Genomic DNA, 20,424 nt, shown 5'->3' with positions numbered 1-20,424 from the left:
GACAAGTAGACAAGGCTAAATGAAATACAAGCACCATGCTCAGGAAAAACAGAGAGAGCACAACTCATTCAGCTCCATTGTCAATGTGGGACAGAAGTGACAAATAGGAAGGCCGTGAACCTTGAAATATGGGTTGAAAATGCACCTTGAAAAAGAAGCCCCTTATTCAAGCTGCAACCTAGAGAAATGGAATTGTACAAAGTCCACTGGACAAGAACAGCACCAAACCCCCTCCTGCCTCGTGGCTGAGCCAGAATTTGATGGAGGTCAGCTTAGAAAACCCAATGGCTCACAACTGTTCAAGTGAGAGCTCAAGGAAGAATCTAAAATAATCTGCATGGGGTGGGGGAGAAATAGCTGGAAGCAGAAGAGAAGCTGCTCTCTAAATGGTAACTTGCCTGTGCAAAGCAGTAGTTTGCTCAATGACAAACTCAGCAGAGGCTGTTCCTGAGCAGTGATGAGTACTGGCAATGCAAGATGTGCCAGTGCAAACACACTGAAACAATTCATGTCTCAAGGCAAAAGAGGCTGAGGCACAAGAAAAGGCATGAGCCACCCAAAACACTGAGATGTAGTCTGCAGAGTCAAAGGCCACCACTTAGAACTCTGAGCAAGTTCCTTGTACAGCTGTCCTTTAGAATTGACTGACACGATGTGGAGAACTGAATCATACAATTGGCCTCCAGCTCTACAGCTGGAGAATAAATACTCACATGCAGGCAGAGAAACAATCCTTTTGTAAAATGTATCTGACAAGCCTGAACACAACACAAAATTAGACTCATCCATTCAAAAGCTTTGTGCAAAGGTAGGAATTAATTCTGTTTGGAGCAACAAAATAATTACACCAAAAACCTTTCTACAGCTGCTAATGCAGCTCCTAATCCCCCTCTGCATGCAGGGATAATAGTTGGGGTTTACATGTTCATAATCTTGTGACTCTACTTTCTCCAGCCATGAGCTGCTGTGTAAGGAGTTTTGGTTCAGGTATGAACCAAATTCCAGTAAGACTTGTTAAAGAAAACCCTCCATGTACTGTAAGTGTGCCCAGTGGTAGCCAGGAAAGGAATAAAGAGAACACTGTATAAGCATACAAGAATGAGGACAGTGAACACACTGGTAATCATGCAAAAAGACACAAAAAGGAAGAGGCCTCCTTGTTAGTAAAGAGGACTTAAATCTTATTGTTACTTTGGTGGTTTTTTTTTTCATTAAAGAAATTAGCAGATGTAGTATTATCAATGTGAGAGCTGCTATAATGCAGAGGAGGCAAAACAAGGCAGAGGAGGCACAAAGAAGCTCAAAGATGTTTCCTCAGAAACACCGAAATGACAAGAAATTATCTCTGAGAAACACTGGATGCAGATTCAGAGGAAGAAGTGCTTGTATGAAGAATTACATCATGGCAGGACAAAGTAGCAGGCACTATTTTTTTACCCTAAACTAGTAGAACAGATTTTAAAGCATTCTGCTGCATAAATGTATAACAAGATAATATAGCATTAAGTATAATAGATCAATAGAGGTCAGCAAGGATTTATCAAAATAAGCTGAGCAGTCAATTAATTGATTTAACAGAAAGAAGTTTAGATTTCTTTTTAAAGGGCTGGACTGTGTGTCCTTGACGCAGCCTGCCATAAGGACAGGGCAGAACTGCACTGCACGAGGGGGGCAGCAGGAGACAGACCTGATCCCATCTGTGCAGAGGCTGCTAAACTCAATACTGTGCAACTGACTGCTACAAAACCTTCCACCCACCTGCCTGCTGGCAGTCCTGGAGGGCTGCTCTACAATAAGCAAGGAGATTCATTGCCCTCAGTGAAAGCAGAATTCACTCTGCACAAGTATTTTCTGCTGTTTTGTAGGTCATCTGATACATCGCTACCAGGAAATGAGGACCAAATTAAACAGTGTATATGCTAGGTGTGTATGAATACCAAAAGCACTTGAAAATAACAATTTACCCTTAGCATTCATCATTATATTTTCCTTGCTGGAGAAAGAGAGAATTGTTTTCTTTGATAGGGGTACACAATTACTATGGCTGATTGATGTCTCTTATAAACTGTTTGTTTCCTTAATAACTCTGCTCCAGTAAGAAACATGCATAAAGCATGAGACCATCAGTATTTTAACAGCCAAGAAAAATCCAAATGAGATCTGATACTCAGGGTCAAGAACTGATAGTCACAAATTCTTGACTGGAACCACATGAGGTTCGTTGTGCTAGGCTCAGTGCTGAGATACGATTCAGACTGTTTAAATATATAGCCAAAGGCAGTAACAGTAAATGTAACTATAAAATGGAATTTGAAAGTATGATACATTAATTAAATTAATCAAAACATTCCCTATCAATTCTTACTCGAGTAATTATAAATATCTGAATTTACACTGAATCATAAATTGATAAATTACTACGAGATTAACACCTTACAGAAAAAAATTCTGGGAAAATAAAAATTAATTAATTCAGACAGTAATGTTTTCCTTGAAATATTGCTATTTTAAACATTTTTGAGATAAATGCATTATAAATTGTGTTAAGTACAGTTCTAGATCAAAAGAGTACTGTAACCAGATAGTGTTGCCTAATGCCCATCAAGAGGATGTTGGGGATGCACCCAGTTTTCCAAGAGAAGCAAAGCCATGTTGATTTGTCTTGGTTCCAGATGAAAGGAAAACCAAAACAGTCTTATTGGAAAGGTGAAAATAAACAAGAAAGAGTCTTGCATGATAAAAAAAAAATAATAGAAGCTTTCAAGTGCTTAAGTTGACAAGGATACTGGCTCTGCTGTTTGGACTTCCTGCTCTCTGATCTGTCTGGAAACCCTTAAATCTTGGCAGTGCAAAAAACACCTAAATATCATCAATCAATAAGGATCAAGGGAGAAAATATGAAAGTATCCAATGGATTTACAGCTGAAGTTTCAAAAGCAAAGGAGAGCGAAGAGCTATAGCAGTTTCAGCCACATTAATCTGAAAGTACAAGTTTGCAAGATAAAAGCTCAGGAGTGAAACCTCCTAATAAGTAGGGCACTGCATCTTATTACAAAGTGGCCTTATGCTATAAACAACTTTAATATACTACTACTACTACTACTACTACTACTACTACTACTACTACTAATAATAATAATAATAATAATAATAATAATAATAGTAATAATAATTTGGAGGAAAACAAAGATACAGAATTCAATTGGTGAAAGGTAAAGGAAAAAATTATCTGGGAGCTAAGGAACATTCATATATTCTGGGAAACACTGATGGGCTTAATACTGAGTGTTCTGAGTTGCTAGTTTATACTGTAGGCAAAAGGTATGGGCTAAAAAATATTTTGCAATTTTTTATTCTCTAGATGAAGCCTATTATTGTGAAAAAGGGCAATAAATGTTAAAAATAAGGTATTGATTCTCTAGAGAGAGTTTATGACAGGAACAATAAAATGTACAGATAGTGTAAGAACAGGCTGAGAGGTCAGTGGGGAAAGAACAGTCATTGAGAGAAGCCATGCAAGACAAAGGCCTTTTTAATGTGTTTCTGTTTTGTTTGGTTTTTTTAGTTCTGGATATGATTTAGCAGCTGAAAATAAGAAGAGAACACTGAGGTTACACTCCTCAGAGGGATTCAGGTTTTGATGTACCTGACTGACTGAGCCTCTCCTCTGAGCAGTATCTCCCTCCTGTCTGGAGCAGCTGGGTGCTGCCCACAGCACAGGGACACTACTCCTGTGCCACTTCTTAGATATCATAAAGTGGTACATCCTGACATTATGTCTAGAGAATATTTTCATTAAGTTTTTCTGGGATTTCAGTCACATTTTGGAAACATGAAGGACTTACCGGCAAGAAGCCTTCTGAGTGGAATAAATGAATTCACATTTTCCATGTATACAATAACCATTGAAGCTTTCTGAGCAAGGTATGTGGTTTCCAATGTAAATGTCTTCTCTTTGATCACTGGCATCTTGAAAAGAAATATACATAAACAATTATACATGGGTCTATGATGTTAATTTAAAACTCTCATCCAAGAATAGCATATCCCTAAAAACTTGCAGTGAATAAAGGAATAGAGAATAATAAAGCAGAGGCTTAAGGGGGAAGTTTCAGAGGCATCTACAGAGATTTGCTAGAATGTACTGCGCTGGAAAATGATCCTTGGAGTCATCTAAATATGCTTTTTATATCAGGTCTCTCAAAAAGGAGAAAGGTGTTTGTGACAGAAACAAACCAAAGCAGGAAGATGAGCAGAAGCTTTGTCCAGTGGCACTGGGGCAAAAAGCTAAAAAGCATAGATAGAGGGAGCGCTCTCCCATGTGCAAACAGATGAAAAAGAACCCTCTAAAAGGGATTAGAAAGATGCTGAACCACATTTTATGATTATTGGGTAGAAAACCACTTGATACAGCCCCGATCTGATTAACAACCACTGGTTGTTAAAGTTGAAATCAAGCACACTTCAACAGCAGTCTTCCTCAGAGAAACATTTTTATGGAGAGAGAACTTAAAATATTGAAATGTGTTTAAAATACACATTCCTTTGGTAGGTGTGCTGGTTTTGGCTGGGATGGAGTTAACCTCCTTCACAGCAGCTGATGGAGTGCTGTGGTTTAGATTTCTGGCTGAAATAATAAGTGGTAACAAAACATTCTTGCTGAAGGGAGCTCACACAGCATCAAGACTTCCTTTGCTTCTCACTCTGCTTTTCTGCTCAGCAAGACTGGGAGTTTGCAAAAGCCTGGGAGGGGACACAACCAGGATAGCTGACCCAAACTGGCCTGAGGAATATCCCACACCATATGACATCGTGCTCAGCAATAAAATCTATAGATTTGATATTTCCAAGGCAGCAATTGCTCAGGGGCTGGCTGGTCATCAGTCAGCTGGTGGGATATTGTGAGTGACTTTTGCAGCACTTGGTTTTTTTCTCTTTTTTTTCCCCCCTTTGCTTCTTAAACTGCCTTTAGCCTCACCAATGAGTTTTTCTCATGTGTGTTTTCCTAATTCTCTCTTCCATCTTTTTGGGGGAAGCTGAGATAGAGCAAGCAACTGGTGGGCACTTAGTTGTTGTCCAGCTCAGCCCAGCACAGAAAGGCACTCCATTCTGCCCCAACATCTTTCATCCTTCTGTCATGTTACCAAAACTATCCAAAGCTGTGTTCATTTTCAACCATTTTTTCCCCAAAAAATTTCTCAGTAAAGAAGTCCTAAACACAGAAGTTGGTATTTCATAATGAACTTCTCTGAAGAACAGGGATCTTAAGATGTGAGCGAAATTATGGAATTGTATTCATTTCCATGGCAATAGACTACAGCCTCACAAATAAAGGGCTATAAAGCAAAAGGGAGTGTGAAGAAGAAATCTCTCATACGATTGCAGATATTTGAAATTACACCAGCAAGAAAGAGAATGTATTTTTACAAGACAAAAAAAAAAAAGAGATATGCTACTGGTTTAGTTTTTTTTCCAAAAAAAATGCACAGTTTAGATATAAGGAAGCCTTTTAATTCAGGCTGTTTTGAAGATACAGATGATTTGATACAAGGGAAGAATGTTGACTAATACTGACAGTGTGTCCATCACTGCACTGATGGAATACACTATGTCACAATATGTCCAAGTGGAGAAGAGTGGGTGTGTCTCATCCCAAAACTATTATCTCCCTCCTTTTCCAAGAATTTAATTACTGTCATATGTGGGCCCAATAAAACCTTGTAATGAGCTACAATTATATTAGTATGTTCAGAGAGCTGCATCGTATCTGGTTTTAATACACGTACTGATACAGGATGTGAGGCCCAGTGGAAAACTTAAAGGTGAGTCCCCGGAAAAGTGGCCAGACAGCCACACACAGATCAGAGGCAAAACCTGCATTAAGCAAGGAGGTGTTAAATGCAGGAGGTGATTCCTAGTGTAAAACAGACATTTACCCCCTCTTTTGACAGGAATCTGTTTTTAGTTGGAGAGACCTGCTAGACTGCTTCAGAGCTTCAAAGTAAAATATTTAACTGGTGTAGGAGCCTCCAAAGAGTGACTGGATATAGAGTTCAAATACTTCACCAGAAGGAAGAGTCATGCATAAAAACTGAAACCCTGATGTTCATCTTGGTACAACAAAACCGCTGAAGCCAGCTGAATCTGGAGAGACCTTTCTGATGGAATTTTAGGTAGTCACTTGCACTGCAGGAGGAGACGGTCACAGTTCTAGAGACTAAAATATATTATCCGTTCAGAGAACAGGGTTTAACAAGGGAAACTCACAGGAACTGAAAGCAAAACCAAACAGGTTGGAGGGTGGACTCTTTTCTTATCCCAGATTAAAAAAAAAACAATTCAAAGAAGTTCACTTCAGGCTCTCACTATCTAAGGAGACCTGAACACTGTATTAAAAAAATTTCAAAACAACCTTTTTTCATAAAGCATACTCCCTTCATGCACATCATTTGCTGAATGTGAGACCACACAAGCCATACACATTAATAATAATAATTATATACAATGGTTTTTCCACTAACTAGATTTCAAGGGCAATTTACATGCAATGAATAAAAGTCTGTTACCTCTTTGGAATGGGAACTGAAAGTGGTGCTTCATTACATTACATAATAAGATGTATATTGCATTTGGTGCCTTTTATACTTTCATAATGTAAGTGAAAATTGACATTAAATCACTCCAACTGGTACATCGTATGCAGTGAAAATAAGAGAATTTGAGAAAAGAGAAAAATATATGAAGCTTTTTGGCACTGAATTACTTTTCAAGAAGAACACAAGGTATGTTGAAAGCCATGGTGGGATAGCTTTACTCAAGGAAGCCATGGGAGTACAAAACAAATATAATGACAGAAAAAACTGAAGACCAGAGCTAACAGAGAAGGTATCAACCCCTTGCAACAAAACCTGCATTAAGACCAGCACCGAGGAGAAAGAGCAATGAGTTATGTTTATTTGTGATTCCTTCCTGTGTGAAATATAAACACCCATTTGCAGACTGGATTCTCTTTTCAGGGAAGTGTTCTCCCTCCCTGAGACCTGAATTTGAGATGTCACCACAAGACTGAAGAGGTTCTTGCAACCTTCAGAGTACTACTCAGTCCTGCTCTTTCACATGGCCACTAATGATGATGTAGCAACAAAAAGCCTGAGGTCAATCAAATGAGATTTCAGAAGCCTTGGGGACAATGCTAAAAAAATTTGGGAACACAGATGGTGTTTCCCTTCAATACTCCCAATAATGAGGGGAAACTTGAAACAAACAGGTGAGCCCAGGATGTCAATACTTTGCTCTGGGACTGGTGTTTCCACCAAAACTTTGGGATTTTAAATCACGGAAGAGACACGGTATGCTGGGGCCTGATGGAACTACCTGTCCGGAAAGGTAAAATGACTTTTTGGGTGTAAGTTGGCAGGATGGAGAGGGTTCTAAACTAGAATTGATGGAGGAAGGGGATTTCAACACCATTGCAGCAGGTAAGTCACATGGCATCACCTGAGGGTAGCAAGTGCTAGTGGGAACACTTGTACTGCTCCTGGGAACATGGAGAGCTCAGGAGCACATTCGAGATGCTTGAACACCAACAGACACAGTATGAGAAACAAACAAGATGAACCAGAGGCACTGGTCAGCCCCCAGAGCTACAATATCACTGGTATTTGCATGAATTGGTAAAAATGAGTCCCACAAGTGGAGTGTCAAGATGCACCACTACAGGCTGTTCAGGAGCTACAGGCAGGGCAGACAAGTTGGAGGTATCATGTTGTATGTAAGGGAGAGGTGATTGTAGAGCACTTACAGTTAGTGCTGATGTGGTTGAGAGCCTCTGGGTGAGGGCTAGAGGGATGGAAAACAAGGAAACGTGGTAGTGGATGTCTACTACTGAGTGCCCAGCCAGGATTTGAGCACTGATGACTTATTCTATAAGCAATTATGAGAAATTTCTGTATTGCTTGCCTTTGTCCTTATGGGAGATTTTTAACTTCCCACACATCACCTGGGAATATAATATTGCTGTGATGAACAGGACTTTCTTGACATTTGCAGGAGAAAATAACTTCTTGTCAGCGGTACTCAGTGAGCCAAGCTCTCCTAGGCTTGCTGTTGTGAATAGAGGGCTCATAGGGGGTACAATTTTAGGTGTCTGTCTTGGCCATAGTGATCATGAAATGGTTGAGTTTAATGGCTGAGCTTTCAGAGCAATGAGAAAAAAAGACACTGGCATTGCTAGCCTGTTTTTTCAGTAGACAAAACCTTTAAGCTATTCATCGAGCTCTTTAGCAGAGTACCTTGGCAATCTGCTTTGGAGCGGTCCATGAGTGCTGGTCAAGTTTTAAGAAGTGCCCTTAGAAGCACAGGAGCAGACAATTCTGCTGCATTGTAAGTCAAGCAAGTGGGGTAGAAGACCAGCTTGACTGAACAGGGAACTATTTGTGGAATTCAAGAGGAAAGAGAATTTGTATGGCCACTGGAAGAGAGGTCAGGCTTCACAGGAAAAGTTCAGAGCTGTGGCTCATATGTGCAGGGAGGAAGACACAAAAGGCCAAAGCTCATTTAAAACAGAATCTGGCCAGTGTTGTGTAAGATAACAAGAAGGGCATTTTCAAGTGTGTTACTAACAACAGGAGGTCTAAAGAAAGCACTGGAGTGATACTTGATCATCTGACTAGCAGGGATGAAGAAAAAATTGAGCCATTAAAGGTTATTAAAAGGTAAGGTAGGGTTCATGTAGGTGAAACATTTTCAACCAATGTGATTCAGCATTTTAGTTTACTGAAAATATTTTGAAACAACCTAACAAATACAGAATCATCCATTTTCCCCAGAAGTTAACAGAAAAGATGGGAACGTGGCAGGGAGGCTTGCGCTATGTTATTTTATCAGGAATGTCACAGATTGGTGTCTTCCAGTAAAGTCATTTTCACAGCACTTGGAGGGAGTCCAGTCCTGTGACCACTGCACAGGGTACTGAGCAGCTGGGCATCTTAGAGGAATACAGCAGAAAAACTCACAGATCATGCACATCTTCCTGCTAGCCTTGCAACAAGCTATAAGAAAGAAGCTGTTCACAGGTCTGTGTCAGTTGCAGGAATCAGAGATGTAAGGCAGACTAGAAGATACTTGCATTCTCGATTTTCTCATCTTGTGAAGCCATAACCAAAAAGCACAAAGTCTTCACCGTACCTTTCACTTCTGGCCGATACTGCATGCTGTCATCTTTCTTTCCAACTGCATTTGTGTCATCTGTTTCTAGGTGATAAAAACATGCATGGTTACTTATTAGGAAAGGATACTTTCCAGACCACTATGTGTACATCACTTATAAGCCAGAATAATATTCAAAAACTATTTTAAGTTGCAGTAAAGCTGGACACAATCCTACATTGTTCCTCCCAGACAACCAGGATGGTATCACACCTTGTCGGTAACGCTGGTGGCCAGACCAACATATGGCACACTTTAGGTTTTGAACTAAAAACTTTTCTGTGGTATGGACCTAGGTTATTCTGGTGACAGTCTGTTTTGGTGTTGGAACAGCTCAAGTTACAGATCTAGATGCAGCTGGCAAAAAGCTGGTAGAAAGCTGTTATTCCCATGAGAAAGTCCTAAGCAGAAGCCACTAAAACTGAAGGATTATGGACAGGATTAGTTACAAGGCAGTAGACAGACGGCTTCAATGGACCATTCCAACAGTGGAGAAAGAAATTATAGAATCACTTTGGTTGGAAAAGACCCTTAATGGGTAAAAATCTGTGCAATCAGGTCCAACCTGACTCACACTGGAAGTACATTTTACAGCCCACACCAACAAGAGGGAAGATTTCCCACACACCTGTATTCCTTCTGTTCCCCTACCAGCCCCTCACATAAGAACTGTTGGATTATTGCTTAGATTTTCCCAAGAGCTTTTCCTGTCTTTCCAGGTAACAGTAGTCAAAGAAAGGCAAAGTAAACACAGCACTATGTGTGTAGTGTGGGGAACTCAAAATTACAGGTGATGAGTTCATTGATAACTGCAGCAGTGACTTCTGTCCAAAAATTGAAAGAGCCCAATTATGCCAGAATTTATATTTATCAGAAAATCAAAATTAATCCTACCTGAGCAGTGCCCAAGGTGTCTGATGTCAATCTGCTCTTGCCTCAGACATGATGCCTCTCTGACAAAGCATGGATTGTTATAGGAACTTCCATCAGAAGCACACACAGGATTAAAACTGTATCCACTGCAGTCTATGTTACATACACACCTGTTAATTGAAGCATACAGCAAAACAAAATTGACATCCAGCAAACAAAAGTTAAGTCACTTTAAGTCCTAAGTAAGCACTAGCTCATGCACCAATGCCAGGAGGGGAGACTGTGCTGCATGAGGATGCTGAAGAAGTCGTTGGCATCTCAGACTTCTGAGCAGAATGTACAAAATTGTGAATTTATGCTTCTGTGTGCTTTTCAAAAATGTATTAATGTTTCTTGTAGTTTTACTCTGATATCAATCTCATGGAACACACCTGAAAATTGATAGCACATTCTAAGAAGATTTACTATATTAATATACCAGTTTGTAGTGTTTATTCTCTAGTGTGAACAAAACCAGAAGAATATTCTACATTTTTCAGCATCAGGATCCTTGAGGGGGAAAACAAAAAGGATTCCCTTTGTCACTAAAGGACATGGAATGATTCACATGAACATGTCTCAGTGTCATGACAGGAAAAAGAAGTAACTTTATTTTCTGACTCCAGTATTTATAGATTCTCAACAATGACCAGGGATTGGATAATTAAGTTGCCACCTTCCCAAGCACACTGGTCATGCGAAATGTCCATCTAAGGACGTTTCTTAGAAGGAATGTGATAAACAACTTATGTTTCTTCCCTGGGAAAGTAACTGAAACTATGGAAACAAGATCAGAGGGCTTAGTTTTCAGGGCGACATCCCTTTTCTGTTAGACAATAGAAAAAGTTCTATTTCCAAGGCTGCATAGACTCAGCATGCTTGGTTAACTGTGGCATTTCAGCAAGACTTTCATTCATACCCTTGAAAGTTAACAATAGGTCTATTATGTTGTATTTAAAACAGGCTTATGCAATCTGAATTATTTCATATTACATCCCATTAACATTTTGGTTGTTTAGGATGAATCATTTTCCACACAACTTGCAACTAGGGATTGTAAAATGAAAGCAAGCAAAATGAAGACCCAGCGTGTAGTTGCATCCTAACCACACAGGATGCAACTAGGACAGCCAAGGACTCAGACAGGGCTATGACCTGCTCATGTTTAGATACTTTTGTAGCCTCAGCAAGAAGTCCAGAAATTTTACATATGTGAATGGCACAGGAAAACTTTTCGACCTTCCATGCCTCACACCCCCTGATTATTTTAATCAATATTCTGCTTTCTAACTGAACTTCTATTTTTGAATGAAATTTTCTGTGTATGTTTCGCATTGCTCCGCAAGTTCATCTCCACCTTTGGGGTGAGGAAAATAAGGAGTGTAGCTGTAGAATGAGGAGAAGAGCAAGGTGGGAACCATGGCCAGCTCTCAGTCAAGCTCCTCCTGATGTCACAAGTGTGAGAAAGCCACTCTGCACCTTCTGAGAAGGTGGCAGTGAGCACAAGATCCTCTCCTTGGCAGAAAGCTCTACAGGGGTCTCATTGTCTGACTGCCAGGAGTAACCACCAGCTTCATTTTGTTCCACTCTTGTAAGTCACAGGATGGGGAAAAACATCCAAGCTACCAACTTACCAGGTTTTTTCTGTTCTTTCCCACTGTTGCAGATAAAACTAAACTATTAAACAGATGAATGTATGCCTCAAGCTAGTAACAAATCTGCAGCAGAACCAAATTCCATGCTTCAGAAACACTGAAGATGGCCAGCAGACTCTTCTCGCTTCCTCTTCTTCCGTGAGAACCTTTTGTTGCCTAATTTAAATATGCTCATTTTGCAGGTAATTTTCCATGCCTGTGAACTTCAGATTGTTGCCAGACAGAATGTCTCTAGTGCAAACAGGGTTTTAAGTGCACCTACTGACAGTGAAAAACTGCCCCTGTAATGAGTCTCTACACATCTTAGGGACCTACTTCCAAGTACTAATGAAGCTTCTAAATATCAATATGATGAACAGATGATAATCTTTCTCACTAGAAATGGTAATGGTTGTAAACCTTAGAACCAGGATGGAAATACTATTTTGTTTACCTGTTCCCACATGATGTTAAGACTGATCAGGGGTTTATTAGGGTTTACTACACACAAATAAAAGGCTCATGGCTCAGCAGTCATGCATATTTATTGTCACAAAATGGCAGAAAGCTGGTCCTCATTTGTATGACACTGGCTGTGTGCAGGCAGATCCCTTTGCTCTCCCTTAAATCTGCCTGTAGTCACCATCTGATGTCTGTAGCATCATGATTGTAGCTGGGTTTTGTCATTCCCAGTGACAAATAAGCCGAGTTTTGAAAATATCTTTTTCTTCTTCATGGTGACATTACAGGCTGCAGTTGGAACTGCTTGGGAGCTGCTTATGCTTCCATGCTTTGCTGTTTTTAGATTTAACATCTAATATTAATTGGTTACTTTCTCAGAATTGTCAGACTCTTGCTTTAGAAGTGCTTATGAATTCTTGACCCTGGTTTTCTGATCAACAATCTCAGTCTTATCTCTAACCACCTCTTCAATGTACAGAAATATCACATGTTGACCCCCCTCCTCATGTATCTGATTATCTGCCTGGTGCCATTAACTACTTCTTTGCCTATGGCCATGATGCCAAGGGCTACTTCCAGCCTTCCCCTGGCCAGTTAGCCACTGGTTACTAGGCAGAGCTGTCTGACATGTAAAAGCAGGTGGTTTAAGTACACTGTGGGGTAATGAACAGTTGAACTGGGCTGATGCACTATAAAATAAAAGATTGAAACTCTTATTCCAACACAAACCTCTGGAGCCTTTCAGAGGACTGAAAGAGAATGAGTTAAGGAGAGGGCATGGCTTGAGTGCAATGGTCTGAAGGGAAAAGGGCCTCCACAGATGCAGTAGGGAGAGTGCAGATGCACAGATGCAGAGAGGGAGTCACAAGCACATGTTAGAAATCTGCACTTGTCAGAGACTCTGCATAGGGTGCAGTGAATTTGTCCTTGCTCATAGACAGTTTCTATCCACTAGACCAAAAATACAGTCAGGACTGCGGGAAGCGCCAAATCATGAGATGAGAGCAGTGACATATGGGGAGTGCTGTTCTTGACAGAAAACATGAAAAGAATGTTGTTTTTAACTGCTTGGTGTTTGTGAAGGAAGGTAAAACCGTGGGAGAGCAAGTCAATGCTCTGATGTTGCACATCAAACATTTTGAAACAATCCTGAGATCCTGTGAGGGGACAGGACCACCACAGATTGAAAGAGAAGAGCTCCTCAGGAAAGTGTTGGAAGATCTGCCAACAAACCCACTATGAAATACTGAAAATATTTTATATCCTGGTACCAGAGGGCAGATAATAGCTTGGTACTGAGATGTCAGGAAATTCAACTGCTTGGTGGAAGTTTCTCCCACCAGCCAGTTTGGGAGCCTAAGCCAAGCAGAAGTCAAAACTCAAGGCTACCAAGCAGAGCCTACAGGTCTGAACTGTACCACAGACCATACAAGAAGCACCCTAAGTATGTGAGAATACACAGCAGACAGTGAGAATGAGCTAAAAGTGGTATCTTAAAGGACAAAAATCTTATCAGAGGTCTTTGCAAGCAGGAGAACCTGTAAGAGGGACCAAGGACTGCTTTTCTTCTCAGCTAAGACTGAAATTGAACACCAAATTGCAGTCTCATAGTGTAATCTGTTCCCTGAAGTCTCTCTCCTGCTGGGGAGGGAGCACAGGGAGAGCATAAGGACGATGCAGAGAGCTGCTCACAAAGGCAGGGCAGGAAAAGCTTGAGACCATGAAGGGGGAGCAGGGGCACGTGGGAGAAGCACAAGAGGGGCACCCAGGAAGAGAGTGAATTGTAACTGTCAAATTCAGAAGAAAAGAGTCACTTAAGGTAAAGTCACTTAACAGAATTGTGTATTAAAGACATCTTGAATGTGCTTGATGCTTCATATGAGAAAGAAGTGAATAAGTACTTCAAATTTTTGCTGGAAAAGCTTGTAAAAACCACACTGGAATAAAAGAAGTGAGAGCTCTACAAACATTTTCTTCACTATAACCTTCCTATTGGTTTTAACCAAAAGGATTTAAGCAGATAGTTAATGCCAAATTCACATCTTGCTGGAGGATGTTCCTGCTTATTGTCCTCAACACACCATTTCTCTCACTTAGCCCAGGAAAGTCAACAGGATATATTCAGATGCTTTCCTAATGTACTAGGCTGTACAGAAAAAATCCCTGAAATTTGTCACCTGTCATCAGAGAACTGACACCTTAAGAAAAAAGGCACCAGCTTGCTGTGAAAGTGTGCTTTTAGAAGTTGTATGCATGTCATTCATTAACACCATTAGTTAAACAGAAAAGCATTTGAATTTCAAGGAAGTACAAAGTGATATAATTAAACCAAACAGATTTTTTGTGGTTTTAATAGGCAAAAAATGAGGATGTACAACTCATTTTTTAGGGGCTACTAGGTGTAACAAAGCAAATGTGTTTAGTAAAATGAAGTGACAGGCTCAGGCTGCAAGAGCATTTGCCGCTATTAGTAAATTAATTAGATCCCCAGAGATCAGAACACATTTCAATGCTCCCTTTTGTTTTCAAGCTTCAAGGTGTATGTGGTCTGTTGGAAGTTCTGTGTGCTTAAAAAGCCTGGTAGGTTCAAAGAAAAGAGAAAAAAAAAAAAGGAAAGAAAAGCATGACTGACTTGTGGAGCAGGCTTGGCTACCAGGAGAGACTGGCATTTCCAACCAGCAGATCAGGCTGCTGCATTTATGCCCACCTGGGACTTGCTCACAAATGTATTTTTCTGGCCTGGTCTCACAGGGAGTGCTGCTTGCTATCCCTTCCCAGCAGCTGACAGCAGTGAGTGTTCTCAGGTACTCACCAACTCATTGACACATCTGCTTACAAATGTAAAATGGAAACACTAGAGTAAAACAATGTGTGTGAAATGCACACAGATGGATAAGGGTATGCCTATTGGAATAAATTTAGGTGAATTGAAATAGCAGGGGTGTTGCAATTGCTGTTAAGAATATAACCATGCCAAATTGATGCTTCTTCCCTTGTGTGCAGTTCTTCTCAGATGAAATCTGAACTAAGAAAATCTGGATTTCAAAGTGATTTTTCTACTTATTTGACTAGAGTTGAATCTTCATCAGGTTTTTGGTGTGCTTTTTAAAAACCCTTTATAGCACAAGAGAAGTAGAATTCCATTTTAAAAAGCTTTTTTGTGCCTGGCTTTAACTTTTTAAAAGACTTTGTCTTTACTTCTGCCCAGCAATCCAGAACACCCTTTGAATATCATAAACTTCAGACATTTTTTCCAAACATCCCTTTTCCTACATTCCCTTTTTCATGGCATGGCTCTCTCTGACCACTGAAGAAATTTAGTCATTACTGCAGTGAGCTTCTCACAGCATACATAGTGAACCAATGTTTGCTCTCTCAGAAGCAGCCTAACCCTCCCTCCACCCTCAAATAATAGGAACCCTCAGAGGCTTGGCACACACTGCTGCAAAGATCACTACAAATATACATTAAAAAAACAGACCTGGATTATTACCCATCTAGGATCTATTCAATTTCTTGATAGCCAATATAGCAAAAAGACCATTATGCTATTCCTCTCATATCAGAATATTCTGCACCCAGATTTTCATAATTCATAATCCCATGACACAATCTAAAATCCCTTGTTTAGGCTGATTTTCTCTATTGTCTATTTGTATACAAATACTTAGGATTTTTTTTTCCTGTTGAATCAGAAAGCTGTGAATTAAATTTACACAGGATTTAGATCCCCTTCCATTTGAATACCTACATACAATATCACACCTTAAATGCTAATTAAAAAAAAAAAAATTGTTGGTAAATGAGTGAAAAAGTGGTCAAAAGAGGCAAGCATAAACTTTCATGCCAGACTTCAAACAGGCCAAATCCTTCCCTGGAGGACAAATTATATAGACAAGGCAGAGAATAGGACTTCGAAATGTCCACACTGGCATTTCTAACTGTTAATACAGAGACTTCTGAAATTCTGGTTTGGCCTTTGTGAAAACAGACACTATGTAAATTATAGTCCAGTTGAATCTATATATTGCTGAGGCACCTTTGCTTTCCAAAGTAAATATCATAAAATGTTAATCACAAAAGGTCTACTTGGGGATCAGCTGTCAATCTTTCTTGAAAATCTACATTATAAGTCAAAACATATCTTTGACAGCATAGTACACTTATTAAAAAAAAAGACTGAATGTGCTCAGAATCTCATTTCCATATTTCATCTGCTAAAAAAAATAGGTAAAACTGAGAACATGATAAATTTGAATTTTTACAGTGAGGCTATTTTTAAGTTAATGATTTCCTTATCAAAGATTAAAAAAAAAAAAAAAAAAAGAAAAAGAAAGTTAACAACTCAAGTGGGGCCTTGACAAGATGGTCAAGGCCTCCAGAGGTCTGAATACAACAGGATATCTGTCACACTGCCACAATACGGATTGTGGTGGACCAGTAGGGAGGCAGCTCCGCAGAAAAGGACCTGAGGGTCCAGGGGAGCAGCAGGCTGGGGGGCTGTGTCACAGGAGGGTCACCAGCAGAGCAAGGGAGGTGACTTGTCCTCCATTCAGCACTCATGAGGTCCCATGAGAAGCACTCTGTCCTGTTTTGAGACCCACTGGTAACAGGAAGTACTCAGAGGAACCGGAGAGGCTGCAGTGGCGAGATGCTGCGATGGGTAGAGGGATGGAGTGTGGGCTGTTGTGAGCAATGGCTGGGGGCACTGCACCTCTTCAGCCTGGAGAAAAGAAGGCTAAGGAGATGACTGCTGTCACCAGCAACCCTAGAGGGGTTATGGAGAAGATGAGAGTGAGGCTCTTAGAGGTACACAAAGAGGAGTGAAAGACAACAGCTGCACGTCACAAGAAAAGAAATTCTGATTGAACACAAGGAAATTATCCCAAAGTGAGAGAAGTCCAGCCCTTGAGCAGGTACACTCAGCTGTGAAACCTTTCTTCATAGAGATGGTCAGAGCTCTCCAGGAGATGTTCTTGAGCTCACATGAATGAATTATCCCTGGTTGCAGTGCAGAGCAGGAGCCCAGACCCTCTAGAGATCCTATCTTTTGATTGTGTACTGATAGGATGATCTATTTATCTCATGAGCAGTCAGTAGAACTGAAAAGCCCAGTAAAAGTCTGGATACCTCAGGGTATATCAAGAGCAAGCCATATATATTTGTGATGGTGACCTGCAGAATTTACCCCATCAGCTCTAGATGGCCCCAAGCTTTGTGCTGTCCACTTCTCAACACGACTGCATTTCTAATTCAAAATTCCAGCAGAAAACACACAACCACATTCATACTACCTATGTTTTTGTGTTTCTGGCCACTTTCTCACACAAGAGTATAAGTCTACCAACCTCTTGTGCACACATTTTGCAATGCTATGCATAATTGACAAATGTCTTTTCAACAAAGAGGAGGAAGCCTCTGGCCAGAGAGATATTTTATGGTCAGAGGAGAACGGCAGACATGACTGAATGGTGTCAAGCAGCAGCTTTTCCCATCATATATAAAACCTGTTCCAGTTTTGTCACTATTGGGAAGAAAGTCCCACTCAACCCCTGTGAATCCTGTTCTTTGCATCCTGTTACCTCAGACCTACAGAAAATCACTGTTCAGGCAAATGACATGTTATATGTTTATGCAATTTAAGACTAGTGCATCCACAAGTGATTGTCCATGCCCTTGAAAAGATTGATCAAAAACTCTTTAAAATACTTACAAGTTGTATGAAAAAAGAAGAAAAATATGGAGAAATATATTTCTGTGATGCTTCCTCAGCCTGATTACTTCCTGAGTTTAGATAAAGAAATAATTTATTGATTTTGCATATAGCTGAATACAAATTTTCCAAGTGTGCTGTTTATGACAATCATCTCCTCAGACTATTTCTGTGTCTCAACTACTCCACCTAGAATCAAAGCTGATGTTTTTCATAGAGGCAGTGGCAAGTATAAAGTTGTTTATACTTTTGCATTCAGCTTACTATGCATAGTAACCACTTTGGGTTTAGATAGATAATGTTTCTGTGAAATCAAACAAAATGAAGATACAAATCTAAAGCCCCATGCAAAGCCTGATTTCTTCAAACTGTGTGTGCTCTAGTACAATAAAACCATAGATACCATTTTTGATCAAGAGATAGCCATAATGCTTTAACACCAAGCATGAAAACTAACAATCTGTGACTTTTTCAAAGGGGAAAACACAATTTAAGAGCAACAAAAAATTAACATCACTAATCTGCTATATAGCATGTATCCCAACTCCGTACAACCAATCTTCTTTAAATTTGCTGTTAAAGTGCACCTAGATTTGGTAATTACACAGATTCACAGATTAGGTTTAAGGGGTGTGTAGAGATCATCTACCCCAGCCCCTGCTCCAAGTTGGTCCCAAGGCTGTGTCTGATCAAGTTCAGACCATCTCCATGGATGGAAATGGAAATGCCAGACATGGTGTTAGACTGTCCAACCACCCTCATGGTAGAAACATTGTCTATTATGACAACCCAAAATTTACAATGCTTTGACATGTGTTTATTTCCCCTCATGATATCACTGTGCACCTCTGAGAAGAAAGGACCTGCTTAGACAACTCTAAGGACCAGCAAATTCAACTCTAAAAAATCAGGAAGTGACAAATGGTCTTTTGCTTCTCTGTTGCAAGGATCACCCTACAGTTTTCACTGAAAGCATCAGGTGCTACCATTTTTTGGCATAGGATCCCATAGCTTTCCAGACCCAAAGGAGAAACCACATTATGCAGGGAATAAAATTGTCTTTAACAGGATTTTTCCATTATTGTGAGAAAATTTGCCTTTTCTGCTCCCTAGCCATTGTGGCTGGCCTTTGGCAGGTCCTGGGGTTCCTCATGAATTCCAGCTCATTTACCTCAAACCACTCAACATGCAGTGGCATGTGTGGCACCCTTCCCACCAATTCACTAAACATTTTACCCATAAATTAATTTCCTTATTGGTAAATGAGGAGTGTTTTGCTTAGATGCCATTTTGCACAGATACTATTTTGCTTCTCAAGAGCAGTTGGAACAGAAGGAGCTGGTGTTTGTAAAGTCTCAGATTGCACAGCTTGGAAAAGAGGTTGAAAAAATTCATGACTGTGTGTTAACTGTTTGTATCATAAATATGGCTTGAGGTTATCTACATAACATTAGGGGGCAGTTCAGCTAACTCATCCAGTTACTATAACAGAGCAGAATTTTCTTTAAATGCCTTCTGTTATCACTTGGGTCACTCTATTAAGTGTCTTAACATCACAAGGTGCAAACAAGGGCTGTCCAGGCCTAATAAACCTACATGAATGGAACTAAATGAACTTTTTCTGTGTGGTCCAGTAGACATTACCATGCTATCCAAAAAAGTTTCAGTGGCCATTCTTATGCCTTAAAAAGGAAAATCAAACCAAAATATTTTTATGAAATTAGGGTGTCCTGTGATTTACTCTAAATTAGTGTTTGTAATCCAGTGCAAATTTGAATTAAATGATAATTCAGACTAGCAATGCTTATGCATAATGAAAGATATTTGTGTTGCCAGTAACTTTATATGTCACAATGTAATTTTATGATGTCAAAACCCACACCAAAAAACAGCAGGAAAGAGAATTAAAATTAGATGTTAAAACAGTTATAAAGGGTGTATATATATATATATATATATACATATATATATATATATATGAATATTACATGCATATGTAAATAACTGTTTTGGTTTTATGAAAAAAATAAGCCAACTCCTATATTCTCCCTTAGCAAGTTTGTGACTTGTCAACTTAGCTGATTTGTAAAAATCAGCCTTGTGAAGGCAATCTGTGTTAACAGACCCTGATTTATCTGTGACTAAACAGTGAATATCACTGAGGACTGTTTTAATGGCTAGAGGCAGAGGGAAAAAAAATAAATTATATTAAATTCCTTTATATAATTGAAAAATATTATCCAATAAATTACAAATAACCAACATGGGAATATTTTCTAACTTTTGAGCATTTTTTACATAAAAATTCTTGATTCCACTTATTTCTTTAATGAGGACTGATTGAAGAAATCTTACAGGCAAAAGAGCACTCTTCACCTGTTGTCAAGAAGAGGTGAACGGGTTTCATTTTATATGAGCAGAATGTAGAGAACAAATCTTCTGCTCTCTTCAGCTTTATCCTAATTTTCTTGTAGATACTATATCGCTGTGGGAATA

At 39.6% G+C, this 20,424-nt stretch overlaps 1 protein-coding gene across 1 annotated transcript in view; it reads right to left on the bottom strand.

Annotated features, from left to right (window-relative positions):
* Positions 1 to 20,424, bottom strand: part of TMEFF1 (transmembrane protein with EGF like and two follistatin like domains 1) — a 112,742-nt gene that overhangs the window by 3,354 nt on the left and 88,964 nt on the right. Inside the window, exons 6-8 of the mRNA XM_015619212.3 lie at positions 10,102 to 10,250; positions 9,187 to 9,252; positions 3,846 to 3,969 (exon numbers count right to left, since the gene is read on the bottom strand). Coding sequence (XP_015474698.1) covers positions 3,846 to 3,969; positions 9,187 to 9,252; positions 10,102 to 10,250 — 339 coding nt within the window. The remainder of the gene's footprint in view (positions 1 to 3,845; positions 3,970 to 9,186; positions 9,253 to 10,101; positions 10,251 to 20,424) is intronic.

This window comes from Parus major, chromosome 2, assembly GCF_001522545.3.
Source record: "Parus major isolate Abel chromosome 2, Parus_major1.1, whole genome shotgun sequence".
NCBI classification, from domain to species: domain Eukaryota; kingdom Metazoa; phylum Chordata; class Aves; order Passeriformes; family Paridae; genus Parus; species Parus major.
This window is presented reverse-complemented; position numbering and strand designations above follow the sequence as displayed.